General features: G+C 44.9%; 1 protein-coding gene across 1 annotated transcript; it reads left to right on the top strand.

Annotated features, from left to right (window-relative positions):
* The first annotated feature begins 451 nt into the window (after positions 1-451).
* On the top strand, positions 452-7,848 carry LOC105910315 (fatty acyl-CoA hydrolase precursor, medium chain-like). Its single transcript, XM_031575745.2, has 13 exons — positions 452-583; positions 833-1,022; positions 2,358-2,484; positions 3,238-3,371; positions 3,773-3,926; positions 4,270-4,374; positions 4,515-4,613; positions 4,833-4,976; positions 5,149-5,226; positions 5,324-5,471; positions 6,324-6,473; positions 6,754-6,826; positions 7,272-7,848. The coding sequence occupies exons 1-13, from the start codon at positions 475-477 to the stop codon at positions 7,486-7,488; spliced, it is 1,728 nt and encodes a 575-aa protein (XP_031431605.1). The 5' UTR covers positions 452-474; the 3' UTR covers positions 7,489-7,848.
* Positions 7,849-15,754: the final 7,906 nt, after the last annotated feature.

Here is a 15,754-nt window from a genome sequence, read left to right as displayed (position 1 = left end):
TCATCAAGAAGCATGCTGGATTTTAAAGACCACATTAGTGAAATGGGCTGTCAGTCTAGGAAAGAGGCTTTAATGTTGATGAAGGATTAAGAGGCATATTGTTTTTTTGCGCAACCATACATTTTCAGGAAACAGGTCTCAAAGTGTCTTATAGTATTTGATTTACTGTAGCAAGTAGATATATGAGTTTAACCAGATGAATCATGTTTATACAGGGCCCTTGGTGTTCTTAATCTGGTTTTGCTCACTGGTCATATTTGACTAGTTGGCTGTGGACCCTCAATTTCCCTTTTCGTTGAGTAAGGTGCAGAAACTCCCTGAGGCTGTTATGCATGACATTTCACACTGTGCTCTTCCCTCCACTTTATCAACACGCCTCGGGCTCAATTGCTTTCTAGGGCGAAGGGTATGGGCGTGGAAGGTACAGAGTGATCAACACCACTTCAGAGCAAAGTTTATGAGTCGCAGGCCGCGATGAAGCTGATTCTCATTTCCCAACGGACTCTGGCAACAATGAAACTCTTGATTCAGCTCATTTTGGTAGCAGGTGTTGCATATGTAACTTCATCTACGGCGCATGATGGTAAGTTTAGCTGAACTGTTGTAAAACATTATTGTTGTAAAACGCCTTGTCCCTTCTTTGCATAAGTGGAAAGTAATTATTGACGTAATTAAACGTGAAGACCTCTATAAGGCTCAATGAAACAGCATTTAATAGTGAATTGACTTGTATTCTCTCTAATAACGGATTTTTGTCCATAGTATTAAGATTCTATAGTAAAGTATAGTAAACATAATTCACTGCATGGTGTTGTTGTCTGGATAACTACAGGACCACTGATCCACACCAAGCTGGGAGCCCTTAGAGGTGAATACTTGCGCGTGAGGGGAAAGACAACAGTGGTCCACTCATACCTGGGCGTGCCCTTCGCTAAACCACCTGTGGGACCCCTCAGGTTGGCCCGTCCCCAACCTGTGCAGGGATGGGAGGGGGTCAGGGATGCCACCAAGCAGCCATATATGTAAGTCAATGAGGTCATACTCTCAATATTTATGAGGGGCCATTGTTGCCACTACAATCATCCTTTGCTACTTGATTGATTGTTATGTTAAGACTGTGAAGGTTTGCCATGAAACGTGTCCTTTCACACACATCTGTGTCCTTTAACGATCATCTGTGTATTTTCTTTTCAAACCTGAGGAAGACCAGTAAACATAATCTAGTAGAGGTATATGAAGTGCCAAACACAGGGGCGGAGATCTCATTTCATTGTTGGGGGGGACAATAAACAGAAGAGTTTTCAGAGAGTAATTCCTGGGGGGGGGGGGGGGATTGCTGTCTGGCCCTATCTCCCTCTCTCCCTCCCATACGCTCCTTTGCAACTTGCCAAAGTGGAAAGCAAACACCTGTCTGTTATGTCGTGTAATACATTTTAAAATACTACTCTCACATGGTCAGCGTGGGTTTTGCTTGATTTTTACTGGAGTGACTTTCAATATGTAACCTAACTTCACCGGTGCAGAGGTGGAGGTACTGTTGCAGAATGTAGATGTGTCCGTTCTATTCCACCATGGCTATATCCACGCAATTGAGTTTAGTGCTTATTTATTTATTCAATGCCATTTGCAGTGTTCGTGTAGTGCTTTTATTTTTGTTAGGACATCACGATGCCTCGTAGAATCATGACTATAAATGTGAAACGTAATTGTTTATGATACAATTCAATTCAATGTTATTTATATAGCGCCATACCAATACAATTGTCTCGAGGCGCTTTACAGAGCCCAGAGCCTGGACCCCCTTAGTGCAAGCATTATGGCAGCAGGGGTAAGGAAAAACTCCCTGTTAGTCAGGAAGGAACCTTAAGCAGAACCACGGCACATAAGGGGGGACCCATCTGCTTGATGTCGGCCGGGTGGAGATAGGAAGGGGGGGAAGGGGAGAGGGTTGTGTGGCACAAGGGGAAAAAAACTAATATTCTCGCATTAATTATTATTATAATTAAGGGCACAGATGGGGCACAAATGGGGCACAGAAGGGGAACATATAGGGCACAGATGGGGGACAGATTGGGCACAGATAAAGTCAGCTCAGGCTCCAGTCAGACTAGCGCACACGTTTCTAAACACCCAAATCAAATGTTTTAAAGAGAGCACCATTGTTATATCCCTCACATGTATGTATAGTAATTATTGTAACATGGTGAAGGTCAAATTCTGCAGTTGTGATCCTAGTAGAAAGCTAAAACAAATTAGGTATTGTTTGGGTTTCGCTCTTATAACTGAACTACACAAACATTATGTGTCCACAATCACCCATTATGAGCAAGGGTGGTCTCTTTTCTGATGTGTTTTAGGTGTGTACAAAACCGACAGATATCTCTCAACTTCGGCATGGATGTGGAGATTCCTGAGGTATCTGAGGACTGCCTCTACCTCAATGTTTACACTCCTGCCAAACCGGCTGAAGATGCCAAGTTACCTGTGAGTTCAACCATAAAATGACAGCACAGGCCATAGCTTTGATCTGGGTCTTTGAAATTATGTCCAGATCCCCTTCCAATGAATTGCCAAATTAGGTTTTTAAATGCAATAACAAATGCTATGTGTCTGATCCTGATTGTCAGTGTCTGTCTGAGGTAATGTGATCCTGATTGTCAGTGTCTGTCTGAGGTAATGTGATCCTGATGGTCAGTGTCTGTCTGAGGTAATGTGATCCTGATGGTCAGTGTCTGTCTGAGGTAATGTGATCCTGATGGTCAGTGTCTGTCCGAGGTAATGTGATCCTGATTGTCAGTGTCTGTCTGAGGTAATGTGATCTTGATTGTCAGTGTCTGTCTGAGGTAATGTGATCCTGATTGTCAGTGTCTGTCTGAGGTAATGTGATCCTGATTGTCAGTGTCTGTCTGAGGTAATGTGATCCTGATTGTCAGTTTCTGTCTGAGGTAATGTGATCCTGATTGTCAGTGTCTGTCTGAGGTAATGTGATCCTGATTGTCAATGTCTGTCTGAGGTAATGTGATCCTGATTGTCAGTGTCTGTCTGAGGTAATGTGATCCTGATTGTCAGTGTCTGTCTGAGGTAAGGTGCTGATATGAGTCTGATCATAGTCATCAGAGTGTCTGTCTGAGGTAATGTGCTGATATGAGTCTGATCATAGTCATCAGAGTGTCTGTCTGAGGTAATGTGATCCTGATTGTCAGTGTCTGTCTGAGGTAATGTGCTGCTGTCCTTCAGGTCATGGTGTGGATCCATGGTGGAGCGTTTGCTATTGGCTCCGCCTTCTTTTATGACGGATCTGTCCTGGCAGCCTATCAGAACGTGGTTGTGGTGCTGATTCAGTACAGACTTGGAATGCTGGGCTTATTCAGGTGAGATTGTAGTCAGTGTCCTGGAAGAGACATGGTCCTTTACACTCTTAGTCAGTCAGTAGACAGAATGTGCCAATTAGACACATGCCCATGGCCACTAACATCAGTGTGGTCATTATGAACGTGTGTGTGGGATACCTCTTTACACCAGTCCTAAAGTGTCATGTTTATTTTCTTCCTGCATTTAATTGATATCAACCCCTAAGTGAAAGATTTTCTTAATTAGGTTGCAGCCTTCCTGTATTATGAACTAAACTTTTCTACTTTCTACAACAACCCTGTTTTTAATTTTTTTATTTATTACGTTTTTTTTTTATAACCGCTTCAGTCTGAGCATGTTTCTGTGTGTCCAGATCACACAGGCAGAGTTAAGGCATGCTTTTTATTTTCTCTCCTACAAGCACTGGGGATGATAATGCCCCGGGAAACATGGGCCTCTTGGACCAGGTGGCTGCACTGCAGTGGGTCCAGGAGAACATCCAGAGCTTTGGAGGGGATCCCTCCTCTGTCACCATATTCGGAGAGTCAGCAGGGGGAGTGAGCGTGTCTCTGCAGGTGGGTTCTGTGCTTAGGTGCTTGATGTTTGCCATGAAAACATGATTTAAAAAGAAAGATCATACATTCTAGGCTACATATTGAAATTGGAGTTCAGCGTTTTTGTTTTGTCATTTAGTTAAAAGTGGTGCAATATTTATTTTTGTTTGTCAGTTCACCACACCTACAGTATTTTGCCAATGTATTTGTGTGTAGTATATTTGCTTATCTACAAAATAATTTGAAGGACTTGTGATGCCGTGGCATTCATCTCAATTTACACATGAAACTCAAGTTACACATACAGGTATGCACTGGTCAATGACCTTGGCATTAATTATGTTTATTGAATTACTTCTTGTAGGTTCTTTCACCCTTAAGCTCTGGTCTGTTCCACCGGGGCATTGCTGAAAGTGGTACCTCAGCCATGGATTTCCTCATCAACGCACAGCCATTGGCCGTAGCTATGGTGATGACCTTTCACTATCTGTGCCTTGTTTTCCATTGGCCGTAGCTATGGTGATGACCTTTCACTATCTGTGCCTTGTATTGGGTGGGTACCTCAGATCATAGCCCATTTTCCTTAGATGCTTTTCACTGTTCCCTTAGATGGTGGCCAATGCATCAGACTGTGCTGGCACAAAACCACATGAGATGGTGGACTGTGTGATGCAGATGTCGACCGAGGATGTTTTAAAGATGGCAGAGGTGAGACGTTATGGTCCTTAACTTCTAGAGGAGAAAAATGGAGCTCCCAGAAGAAAGATGTTCGTCTGTTTAAAGATGCTTAATCTCCTGCATGTGTATAATCCTGTCTGAAAATGGGTCTAGGGTTAAATAGTATGAGTGTAATTACCTAAAGCCCTGGCCACTTGTGTAATGGGTTAATGTTTCTCATGTATTTTTACAATGTCCCTGATTTCACAGAATCCTGTCTTGATGTTTGGGATAACGGTGGACAAACATTTTTTGCCCAAACCTGCGCAAGACCTTATAAAATCCCATGAGTTCAACAAAGTACCATTAATTAATGGCATCAACAATGATGAATGTGGATGGTTACTGCCTGCGGTGAGTAGAGTGTAAAATTGTATGCACAAGCATTAAGTATGCCTTGGAGATTGTGTGGTAAATCAGATTCCCATTTACATAAGAAAACATGATTGAACCATAATCATCATTCAGTGTATTGCTAATTAAGCTGAATTGGTCTTTGGTCTTGGGATGATGTGTGTTTTTTTAGTTTCTTGCACCACCTGGCTGGGTAGATGGGATGGACCCTGAGACCATCAAACAGTCTGTCGCCTTCTTCTTCCCAAATGTAAGCCTTTGCATCAAGTAATCTGCATAGTTGACCAAGTGTCATGGCATGAAAGTTTTTTATATCAACAGCAACAAATGCAAATTTCTGCTTTTAGGTAGAAGACAGTAGGATCATTGACCTGATTTTGGAGGAGTATCTGGGGACAGGAGAGGACAGGGTCAAAAACAGGGATGGATTCAGAGAGCTCCTTGGGGATATCATGTTCAACATTCCTGCCATCAAGTTATCAAATGCTCACCGGGGTAAGAGAACAGTGTAAGATAGGCCAGCCCATACTAAGCTGTCTGCTGGGTTAACTTAACATACTTAGCCGTGTGCTGGGTTAAGTTCACATACTTAGCTGTGTGCTTGGTTAACTTTACATACTTAGGTGTGTGCTGGGTTAACTTCACATACTAATGCCCAATTTATGGTCGTGCGTTTGAACGGAGACGGACACATAAGCACGCTTTGGGAACACCTTCCCCGAGATGGAACGCCCATCCGAGCCCCTCGGAGAGCTGGATGGACACCAACGTGCACCTCATGATTTTTCTAACTTTTCGGATAGCGACGGATAGCAACGGATACCCCCTTGGCTGTAATTGGTCCGCTTTTTATGAATAGCCTGCCTTTATTAAACTCAAGCATTAACAGATACATGCACTCGCTCACACAAACAAGCCCCGTTAAACGCACAAGCGCGCACAAGAGGGAGATAAGCATATTGAAATTAAATTATTCACATTGCAAGAACGGAATGAAATAAAACCATCTTAAATACTCATTGGATAGGTAAAGGTTTCCAGGTTAGCTGTGGTGTTTGGGTCAAAGCTGGAAAAGACCAGACTTTGAGTAGTGACAGCTCATTGGCACCATCTAGTGGCACCAGGAGTGTCTTGCTTGAGGATATGACAGAAACATCTCCATTCGGGATTCTTTCAATGAGTTGACGTGGTAGCAAATGTGGTAGATACACACACCGCCCTCTAAGTGGACGTCCCAAGTTCGATCCCTGTCCACTGCAGGATGCCTATCACACACACACACACACACACACACACACACACACACACACATAAACAAACCCTTTAAGTCATCACTAATTTCCACAGATTCTGGTGCACCTGTTTACATGTATGAGTTCCAGCATCCTCCCAGCATGCTCTCGCCCAAGCGCCCAAGCTTTGTGAAGGCAGATCACACAGACGAACTTCAATTTGTGTTTGGAGGCTGCTTCACGAAAGGCCATGTCAATATATATGGTAAGGTTTATGCAGATGTGGGTATTAATGCTTGTTTACTTGTACATGTACTTAATAATAATACATTGTACTCACAGGAATACATTTAATGCAGAATACTTTTCACTCTTCCTCAAATACATTTGAGATAAAAAAAATGATAGTCCATTAAATTAGGCCACATACAATACTGTCGATGTCAATACATACAATACTATCGTCGACTGCTTTAGCTACATGTTTGGTGGTTTTATTCGAAGACTGATATTCTGACACACAGCCTCTTTTTGTTCTCTATCAGGAACCTTCACAGAGGAGGAAGACGAGCTTTGTAGAACAGTGATGTCATACTGGGGCAACTTCGCTCGCACTGGGTAATTTACATTATTGTGAACAGTGCACTTTTATTTTTAATCAAATGTGTATTAAGAAGGAATAACACTTGATGACCAAGTGATGAGAAGATTTTGGTGTACATCAGAAGACAAAGAAACAGAAAATAAGGAAGGCACTTAAGTACATTAAAGGACAGAACACTAAACATCAGAACATTTAACAGTTGCAATAACATAGTTAAGCCCTCTTAGAGCTCTGACTGATATATTACTCACAGCATCCATAACGGAGAAGCTGCCTTCCTTATCCTCGTCTGGTGCTGACAGGACATTTCCCTGATCTCACCGAGCACACTGTATGATCGCTTGTCAGGCTGAAGGTTACATCCTAGGTGTGTGTGTGCGCGGGTGTATTGCTCATTCTGGTGTGTGTGTGTGTGTGTGTGTGTGTGTGTGTGTGTGTGTGTGTGTGTGATTATTTCAGATCTCCCAATGGTGCTGGGTTAACCCACTGGCCTATGTACGGTGCTGGGGGAGCGTACTTGGAGATTGGGCTAAAGCAGCAGGTGGGAAACCATCTAAGGGCCGACCGCTTCACTTACTGGACAGAGACACTTCCAAAGAAGATCCAGGAGAGGAAGCAGCAGCAGCACCAGCAGCAGCAGCAGCAGCAGCAGCAGCAGCACAGTGACGAGCTGTAGACGGCTGATTCATAAATTATGTAGTGTGATAATGCATCAGTGAAACAGTTTTTATAGTTTGAAGAGGATAAAATGTAACCAAGTGACACAATTCCACAAATTGCACTTATTTCAAACCCCCAACAATAAGAATAGTACTGTAGATGCATAGTTGTGCAGCGATTGGGTTCAACTTAGCCCTGAAAAACCAGTGGCAGTTATTAAGGTGTTGAACAAACTGTGAATACTTCAATGGGTGATCATCTTTTCTGTTTTGAGATGTCACCTCCTCAAGCCAAGTAAAATGTGCCAAACCTTTTATTGTTATTTGTTTTCATAACAGTAGGCAAATCTTTTATTGTTATTTGTTTTCATAACAATAGGCAAACCTTTTATTGTTATTTGTTTTCATAACAATAGGCAAATCTTTTATTGTTATTTGTTTTCATAACAATAGGCAAACCTTTTATTGTTATTTGTTTTCATAACAATAGGCTACTTGTCAGTCTGTGGGATACATCTCATTTTTCATTTTATTTCATGTGGTAAAAGTTTTATACATCACAAATGATTTTCCAATTGCACGCCTCACTTGTGTTCATTTTTTAAAAGACAGACTTGACGTCACAAAAGTTTGAAATGGACTGAAAATAAAGAAGTGATAAATACGTTGACCATCATTTCTGTCACTCAACATGTGACAGACTTTTCTTCTTACACTTCTTTTTTTTCATTGTATTATTTTATGTATATTGAATTTTAGTTGCCATCAGTACAGTAAGTTCCGTGTTTTGTATCATGTGCTTCTGTTTGTTGTCATAATTGTTAGGTGAAAATTCACCCAAATTACCTCAGGACTCCGGAGTTTATATTATTTATATTTATTCAACAACAGTTGTCGGGCTGACTCATACTCGAGGATGAGAGTGAAGCGATTTCACAAACATCGCACAGGGTTAAGTTTTATCCGACTCTATTAACTCTGACGCCACACCTACACCACCTGAACTCAGAGGTCAGAGGCCTTGTCATGGCAAAAAGTGACCGGGCGCAAAAAAGAGCCCGGGTGACGTAATGTTGGCTTTCGGGCACTTTTTGGCTATCAGCCAGCCTCAGTCTCAAGAGTCGTTCGAAAGCCATCAGCTACTTAATTAGTCGCTTAATATTGTGCCTAAACTATGAAGTATTCCATTTTAGCTCCACCACATGAACCCAGAGGTTGGAGGCCTCTCTGTGTCGTCTCTGTGGGGCTTTCTGTCATGCACAACAACTTGCAAATGTTGCAAATGACCCTTAACCCCTGTTATCACCTCCGGCCCTATCCACACATGCGCATGCACAGAAGGTCCCTTTCTTTGTGCAAGTTGTTTACACACACTTGTACAGACTAAGAGGCGCCAGCACTCATGAATCTAGGTTGACTCAACGCTATTCACTTTGCATTTGTGCTTTCTCATTGACAACATGAGAATCACTGAGGGTTATGGGTGGAACAGTGTTGTTCATTACACTTCCTGATCCCCTTGGGTTTTTGGTGTTCCTGGCACAACATCATTTAATAATAAGATCATTATATTACCCAGTCTGCTTTAACAATCTTTCTTGCTTTATTTTAATGTGACCTTGAGTAAAAGAGTGTGTATTGATAAGGGTAAAACATCCAAGGTCATTCATTGCCTAGACTACTGTCCAGTGGCTGTTCTACATGGAATTACACCCCGGGCATACATTATATACATACATATATTTTTTTATTATAACAATATAAGTGAAAAACAAACTTAAATTTCTCAATTGACCTATCGCTAAGCCCCGCTCCCCTTAGTTACTGTTGCTAACTCGGACAAACTATAGGAGCTGACTAGAGTTCACAATGGCAGCTATCAGTGTGCGTGTGTGCGCGTCTGTCCGTGCGTGTGTGTGTGTGTGAAGAGAGAGGGGAGACCCGTCAGTGTAATATCTGGGCATGGTGAAGTCCACACAGCCTGTCTATTCGTGGCGAAATCATATCATATCATAGCATAGCAGCATGCTCTGGAAATTCTGTCTGGCAACTTATCCAGAACTTAAGTCATATGAAAATCATGCAACATCTGTTGCATGTACTCAATAGGCTTGGCATTCAAGAAAACGTGATGCGTCTCCATATGCCGCAACAGTTTCGACGGCTTCATGGCTTCTATAAACTAGGGGATATGTGAATTGAATGAAACCCAACATGACTGTATTACTGGTTGTGAAATAGGTGACAATCGCCACAGAATGGATGTCAAGTCCCAATGATGATGTAAGAACTGATGTTTATTGAAAACACACACTCAAGCCTTGAATGGCAGGATGGACATGAATGATTGAAGATGAACGGTGAATACGATTATCCGCGTAAAGGACTCGTATTCACACATGAATCCGTGAACCGTGAATGATAAACATGATTCCGTGTTTGAACGGTGATTGAGTTATCCGTGAACTGACTGATAGAATCCGTGGTTTCTATTAAACAATACAAATGACAAATATATACAATTAAATACAATAAAGATGAACCATTATTTACAACAAGAGTGAATATGTTATGTAGCCTACAAGATGAATGTTATGCATTAAATTATATGTTCCTTGCCGCCGTGCCATAACGGTGAACATTCTAACATTCAGTTATCAACGGTAAATTGTTGGCGAGACTGTACGTTATGAATAATATGCGTATGGCGTGACGTTAGGGACGCAATGCATTAACATTATCAAAGCACAGGCTACCAAAGACTGGATAGGTGCAAGGCTACATTCTGTCAGCGTGAATCTCCTTTATATTATTTTAGACATATTTTTCTTATTTTAGATATTTTTCACGATATTCAAGACAAATCTGGAAATGTGTTGAAATATCAAAGCGAATTTATAAAAAATCAATGGTGAACAACTGATCAACATAGGCTCATGTCGCGGACCTCCTGCAATGCCGTCGCGGACCCCCGGTTGAAAACCCCAGTGTTAAACAATCAAAATGCTAAGTTTAATAATGGATTAACAATCGATATGCTCAGTTTAATAATGGATTAACATGACAACGTGAACGTTTGCCGATAACACTTTATTAATAGTAATACATAGAACACTCAAATACAGCAATTCATTTGTGCATGGCATCAGTCTGTGGGGAACATTCCAGAATCATACCAGTGGGCTTGAAAAGAGCGCCCTTCTGCATTTTTTTGGGAACTTCACAATAGGACAGCAAGGCTCTACTGAATGTGGAAATTTGATAAAGGCCTGATTGTACTAAATTCTGTATTCATGAATTATGCCTCACTCTCCATCTCAATATCCTCCCTTGTTGGCATCCTGTCCTGACTTTCTGTGTCGTCTCTCCTTTCCCTGTTCTCCAAGTCTGTTCTGTTCCCATCTGGGTCTGGCTCTTTGTCTTTGTCTTTGTTTGCAGTTGATGTACTTGGCTCATCATCTGTGCAATTATATTATTATTTTTATTACTATTATCATTACTATTATAAGGCCCAATAGAAGCAGTGGTATGTTATTTTTTTTCTGCTCAGGCAATATCTTTGAATGGATCTCTCAAATAGCTTCATCTCATATTTGGTGATCAGCACTACCTGTCCCATGTGTTTCCTGGTCCACATTTTCCTCTGGTCTGGAGGCTTGTGGTTTCTCCTCATTTTAAATGTAATGTAATTATAATAAATTGCCATTAGTATGCAAAAAATATGAGTCTGAAAATATGAGCACATTCATTAATTAGCCTACACATTGCCATCTTTATCATAATGCAATGTCTCTGTCTCACCTGCTGGTTTGCTTCTTTGTAACCAACTCTGCAAAGATGTGCTCCCCTTTGCTGCCTCCTTTAGCTGCTTCTCTCTGTCCTGAATCCTTCTCTTTTCTGTAGGCATTCTAGTTTCTACCGCACTCTACACTTAACAACAACCAAAGCAGTGATAGGATTTAGGCATTTAACCATTTTGAATGGAATGATTCATGTGGTGCATTCCATCTTCTTGTTAAAACGAAATGTTAGAAACTCACCATCAGCAGACATGTAACTTAGTTTTCCTACCAAAAAATGTGCATGTGGTAACGGGCTGGTTGTCTGGTAGGCAAGCTAGCTACCTGATTCTTTAGGCCAAACGTGGCAAACTGAGCTGGATTTATGAAGATTTTAATAAATTTCATATAACTTGATATTGTTATTCATTTACATTTAGTTATGCACATACACTAATTCCATGTTTCATGTCGTTTTTTGGCTACTCACTCAATTCCCTCTAAACAAGTACATGCAATTGATAAACATAAACCTGACATTTCATATACGGAAAACTTATGGTGATAAAATAGGATAATCATGGTAAAACAACAGAAAACTCTAAACTAATCAAGGGATCACATACTTTCAAGCAGCACTGTATATGTTGGATTTCAGCTGCCATTGTTACAGTAATAACAGTGTTTTGTATCATATGCTGTTGTATGTTGTCATAAGGTGTTCCTGATGTGGATGTAGCCTACTACAGGTTCTTTATCATTGTTTAAAATAGATGTTTCTGCCTGTGAGTCATTGGAATGCTACACCACCTCTCTCTGTATGAAAGGTGGTGTCACGTCTGTGAAGGGTCGCCAGTCCTCTAGAGGGCGACACTCACTCTAGAGCACCTAACACTAACCTTTCTTCTGCACTGGGCTACACCTGAGGTGATTACTACTTCCTACTTAAGCACTGGGTGTCCTTCCCTCTTCACTCGGTCATGGAGTCTCGTGAGTACAGTTCTCTTTCTTCTCGCTTCTCTTAAGAAGTCTTGTTTGGGTATCTCAACCCTGTTTGTGGAATGCTAACGCACTCGCGATTAGCTTAGCATAGGCTAGCTGTAATTACCTTTGACTGTTGCTAACCCTGTGCAGCCACCACAACGTGGATAAGACTTTTCCTGTGGATAGACTTTGTTCCCTGGATTACCTTTGTGGATTACCTTTGTGGATTACCTTTGTGGATTACCTTCCTTTGGACTAACCGTTCTATTGTGGAACGTACTGTTTATGTATCCGGTGAGGTTGTGAACTTTGATAGCCTTGCTGTGTTTGTAGCCTGGGGGAATCAGGCTAGCTAGTCTGCCCAACCAGTCAGGGAGTGAATAAACTTGACTGTTGCATCAAACCTGCAGTTTGCGTGTGTGCCTGAAAATCCCGGCCTGATAGCATGACCGAGTCAAGCCAAGGCGCAGCAGAGCTGCAGGGGATCAAGGACGCTATAATTCAGCTGGGCGCTATCATCCACGCCCATGAACCGCGACTGAGTCGTTTGGAGCTGGCAATGCAGCAACTAAACACTACTGTTCAGGGGCTGTGTGCACGACCTCCACCTGATCCACCAACCTCAGATCCTAGCAGTGGGGCTGGGCCCAGCGCCCACGCTGCCCCTGCTCTGCCTCCCATTTCTCCCACCATCACCATACCTCTATCTGCCCCCCAACTGTTCTCTGGGGAACCTAAAGCCTGCCGGGGCTTTATGCTTCAGTGTGCACAGATTTTTCTCCATCAAGCACGCCTCTTCCCCACCGAACCAGCGAGGGTGGGCTACATCATCTCCCGACTCTCGGGATCAGCCCTGGAGTGGGCAACCGCGGTCATGGATTGCCAGCTGCCCGAGGCAAGTGACAGCCAGCTGTTTCTGCGTCGCCTGGGGTTGATGTTCGACACAGGGCGCACCGAGGACCAGGCAGCCCAACGAGTCCTTACCATCAACCAGGGGACCCAGTCCGTAGCCCAGTATGCCGTCGAGTTCCGCACCGTGGCAATCCGGAGTGGCTGGGAGGACCAAGCCCTGCGTTCAGCCTTTTACCGCGGGCTACATGAGGCTGTGAAGGATGAGATGGTCAACCGTGACTGGGGACAGTCGCTTGACGAGCTGATCAACTTAGCCATCCACCTCGATGCTCGCATTCTGGAACGTCGCCGGGACCGCCGGGAGACCCGGGCACCCATGACGACCTTCCTACCAAGGCCAGTCACACCCATCACCACTCCAGCACCAACCCGGTCACCTGAAGAACCCATGGAGCTCGGCCGCCTCCGGCTGAGTCGCGAAGAACGCAGCCGCCGTCTCCAAAGAGGTCTCTGCATGTACTGTGGGTCCTCCGGGCACCAGGTACACCTCTGCCCAGATCTTCAGGGGAAAGACAGCACTCGTCAAGGGATCCAGGGCCTCTGATGAGTGGTAGCGTTAAGACCCCTGGACCTGCCAACCGTCTCTCCATCCCCATACGCCTCCGTCACATCGGCAAGAACCATCCCATTGTCTCCCTCACTGCCTTGGTGGACTCCGGCGCGGCAGTCAACCTGATGGACATCACCCTGGCTAAACAGCTGGGTATTCCCACCACCCCAGTGGCCATTCCCCAGGCGGTCCAGGCTCTGGATGGTCGCCCTTTGGGCTCTGGACATCTGGAGCGGGTGACGGTTCCTCTAATCATGTCCTCTCATAATGACCACCAAGAGACCATCCGCTTTTGGCTCACCACCACCCCGCAGGACCCTGTGGTGCTGGGTTACCCCTGGCTAGCTGTCCACGAACCTCAGTTTGCGTGGGCTGTTGGCTCGCTACTCCACTGGGGTCCCGCTTGCGCCACGGCGGGTCACCTCCTAGCTCCCACACTGACCACACCCTGTGTTTCCCGCGTCACCACAGCGGAGGAACACTCCAGAACCTCGTTCCCCATCACTGTGTCTCCTGTTCGGTCGGCTGACGCCTCTCCCAGCGTGAACATCTTGGCTCCGCCAGAAAGAACAGACCTGTCCATGGTCCCGGCTTGTTACCACGATCTAGAGGAGGTCTTCAGCAAGAAGAAGGCCACCACTCTCCCTCCTCATCGGCCGTACGACTGCGCCATCGACCTCTTGCCTGGAGCCTCTCCCCCTAGGGGGCGTCTCTACTCCCTTTCTGTCTCGGAGAGCCAGGCAATGAAGGACTACATCATAGATGCGCTGCGCCTCGGGCTAATTCGCCCTTCTACGTCTCCGGCGGCAGCACCCTTCTTCTTCGTTGGGAAAAAGGACGGCGGACTGAGGCCGTGCATCGACTACCGGGGACTAAACAACATCACCCGGAAAAACAAGTACCCTTTGCCCCTCATGTCCACCGCCTTCGAGCGCCTTCAGGGTGCCACAGTTTTCACCAAACTCGACCTCAGGAACGCTTACCACCTGGTTCGCATTCGAGACGGAGATGAGTGGAAGACCGCCTTCATCACACCCAGCGGACACTATGAATACCTAGTGATGCCGTTTGGATTGTCAAACAGTCCGGCAGTCTTTCAGAATCTCATCAATGACGTTCTACGCGAATTCCTGGAGGTGTGCGCGTTCGTGTACTTGGACGACATACTCATCTTCTCCAAGTCACTACAGGAACACGTCGGCCACGTCCGAGCCGTCCTGAAGGCCCTCCTACAGAACAGGCTGTTCTGCAAGGTGGAAAAGTGCGAGTTCCACTCCGCTTCCACCACCTTCTTAGGGTTCGTAGTCGGGCCCCAGGGTCTCTCTATGGACTCTGAAAAGGTAAAGGCCATCGTGGATTGGCCAATACCCACCACCATCAAGCAGGTACAGGGGTTCCTGGGGTTTGCCAACTTCTATCGGCGGTTCATACGAAATTATAGTGCCCGGGCGTCCCCGATCATAGCGCTGCTTCGGGGGGGTCCCCGCCGGTTGTTGTGGACGGAGGCTGCTCAGAAGACCTTCGAGGACCTCAAGCAACGGTTCTGCACAGCACCGATCCTCACTCTCCCAGATCCAGCCCTGCCTTTTGTGGTGGAGGTAGACGCTTCAGACTCTGGGGTAGGGGGCGTGCTGTCACAGCGTACAGCAGAGGATGGCAAGCTCCACCCATGTGCCTTCTTCTCCCGAGCTCTCTCCCCGGCAGAGAGAAACTACGACGTGGGTAACAGGGAACTGCTAGCCATCAAACTAGCGCTAGAGGAATGGCGTCACTGGCTCGAGGGCGCAGCCAACCCGTTCCTCATATACACTGACCACAAAAACCTGGAGTACATCGGGGAGTCCAAACGACTGAACCCCAGGCAGGCCCGCTGGGCCCTCTTCTTCAGCCGTTTCGACTTCGTGGTCACCTACCGCCCAGGTTCCAAGAACGGGAAGGCCGATGCCCTGTCACGCCTCCATACATCTGAGGCCGAGCCAGCAGCGTTGGAACCCATCATCCCTTCCTCTAAAGTCGTGGCAGCCGTACGTTGTCATCTGGAGGAGGAGATTCGACGGG

Source organism: Clupea harengus, chromosome 11 (assembly GCF_900700415.2).
Source record: "Clupea harengus chromosome 11, Ch_v2.0.2, whole genome shotgun sequence".
Lineage (NCBI taxonomy): Eukaryota > Metazoa > Chordata > Actinopteri > Clupeiformes > Clupeidae > Clupea > Clupea harengus.
This window is presented reverse-complemented; position numbering and strand designations above follow the sequence as displayed.

What these genes read in the sequence shown, in the direction of transcription:
- LOC105910315 (XM_031575745.2), top strand. Translation starts at nt 475, where the DNA reads ATGAAGCTGATTCTCATTTCCCAACGGACTCTGGCAACAATGAAACTC. An exon ending in TTCATCTACGGCGCATGATG is followed by an intron (nt 584 to 832) that starts GTAAGTTTAGCT and finishes GGATAACTACAG; the next exon opens with GACCACTGATCCACACCAAG. An exon ending in GAGTGAGCGTGTCTCTGCAG is followed by an intron (nt 3,927 to 4,269) that starts GTGGGTTCTGTG and finishes TACTTCTTGTAG; the next exon opens with GTTCTTTCACCCTTAAGCTC.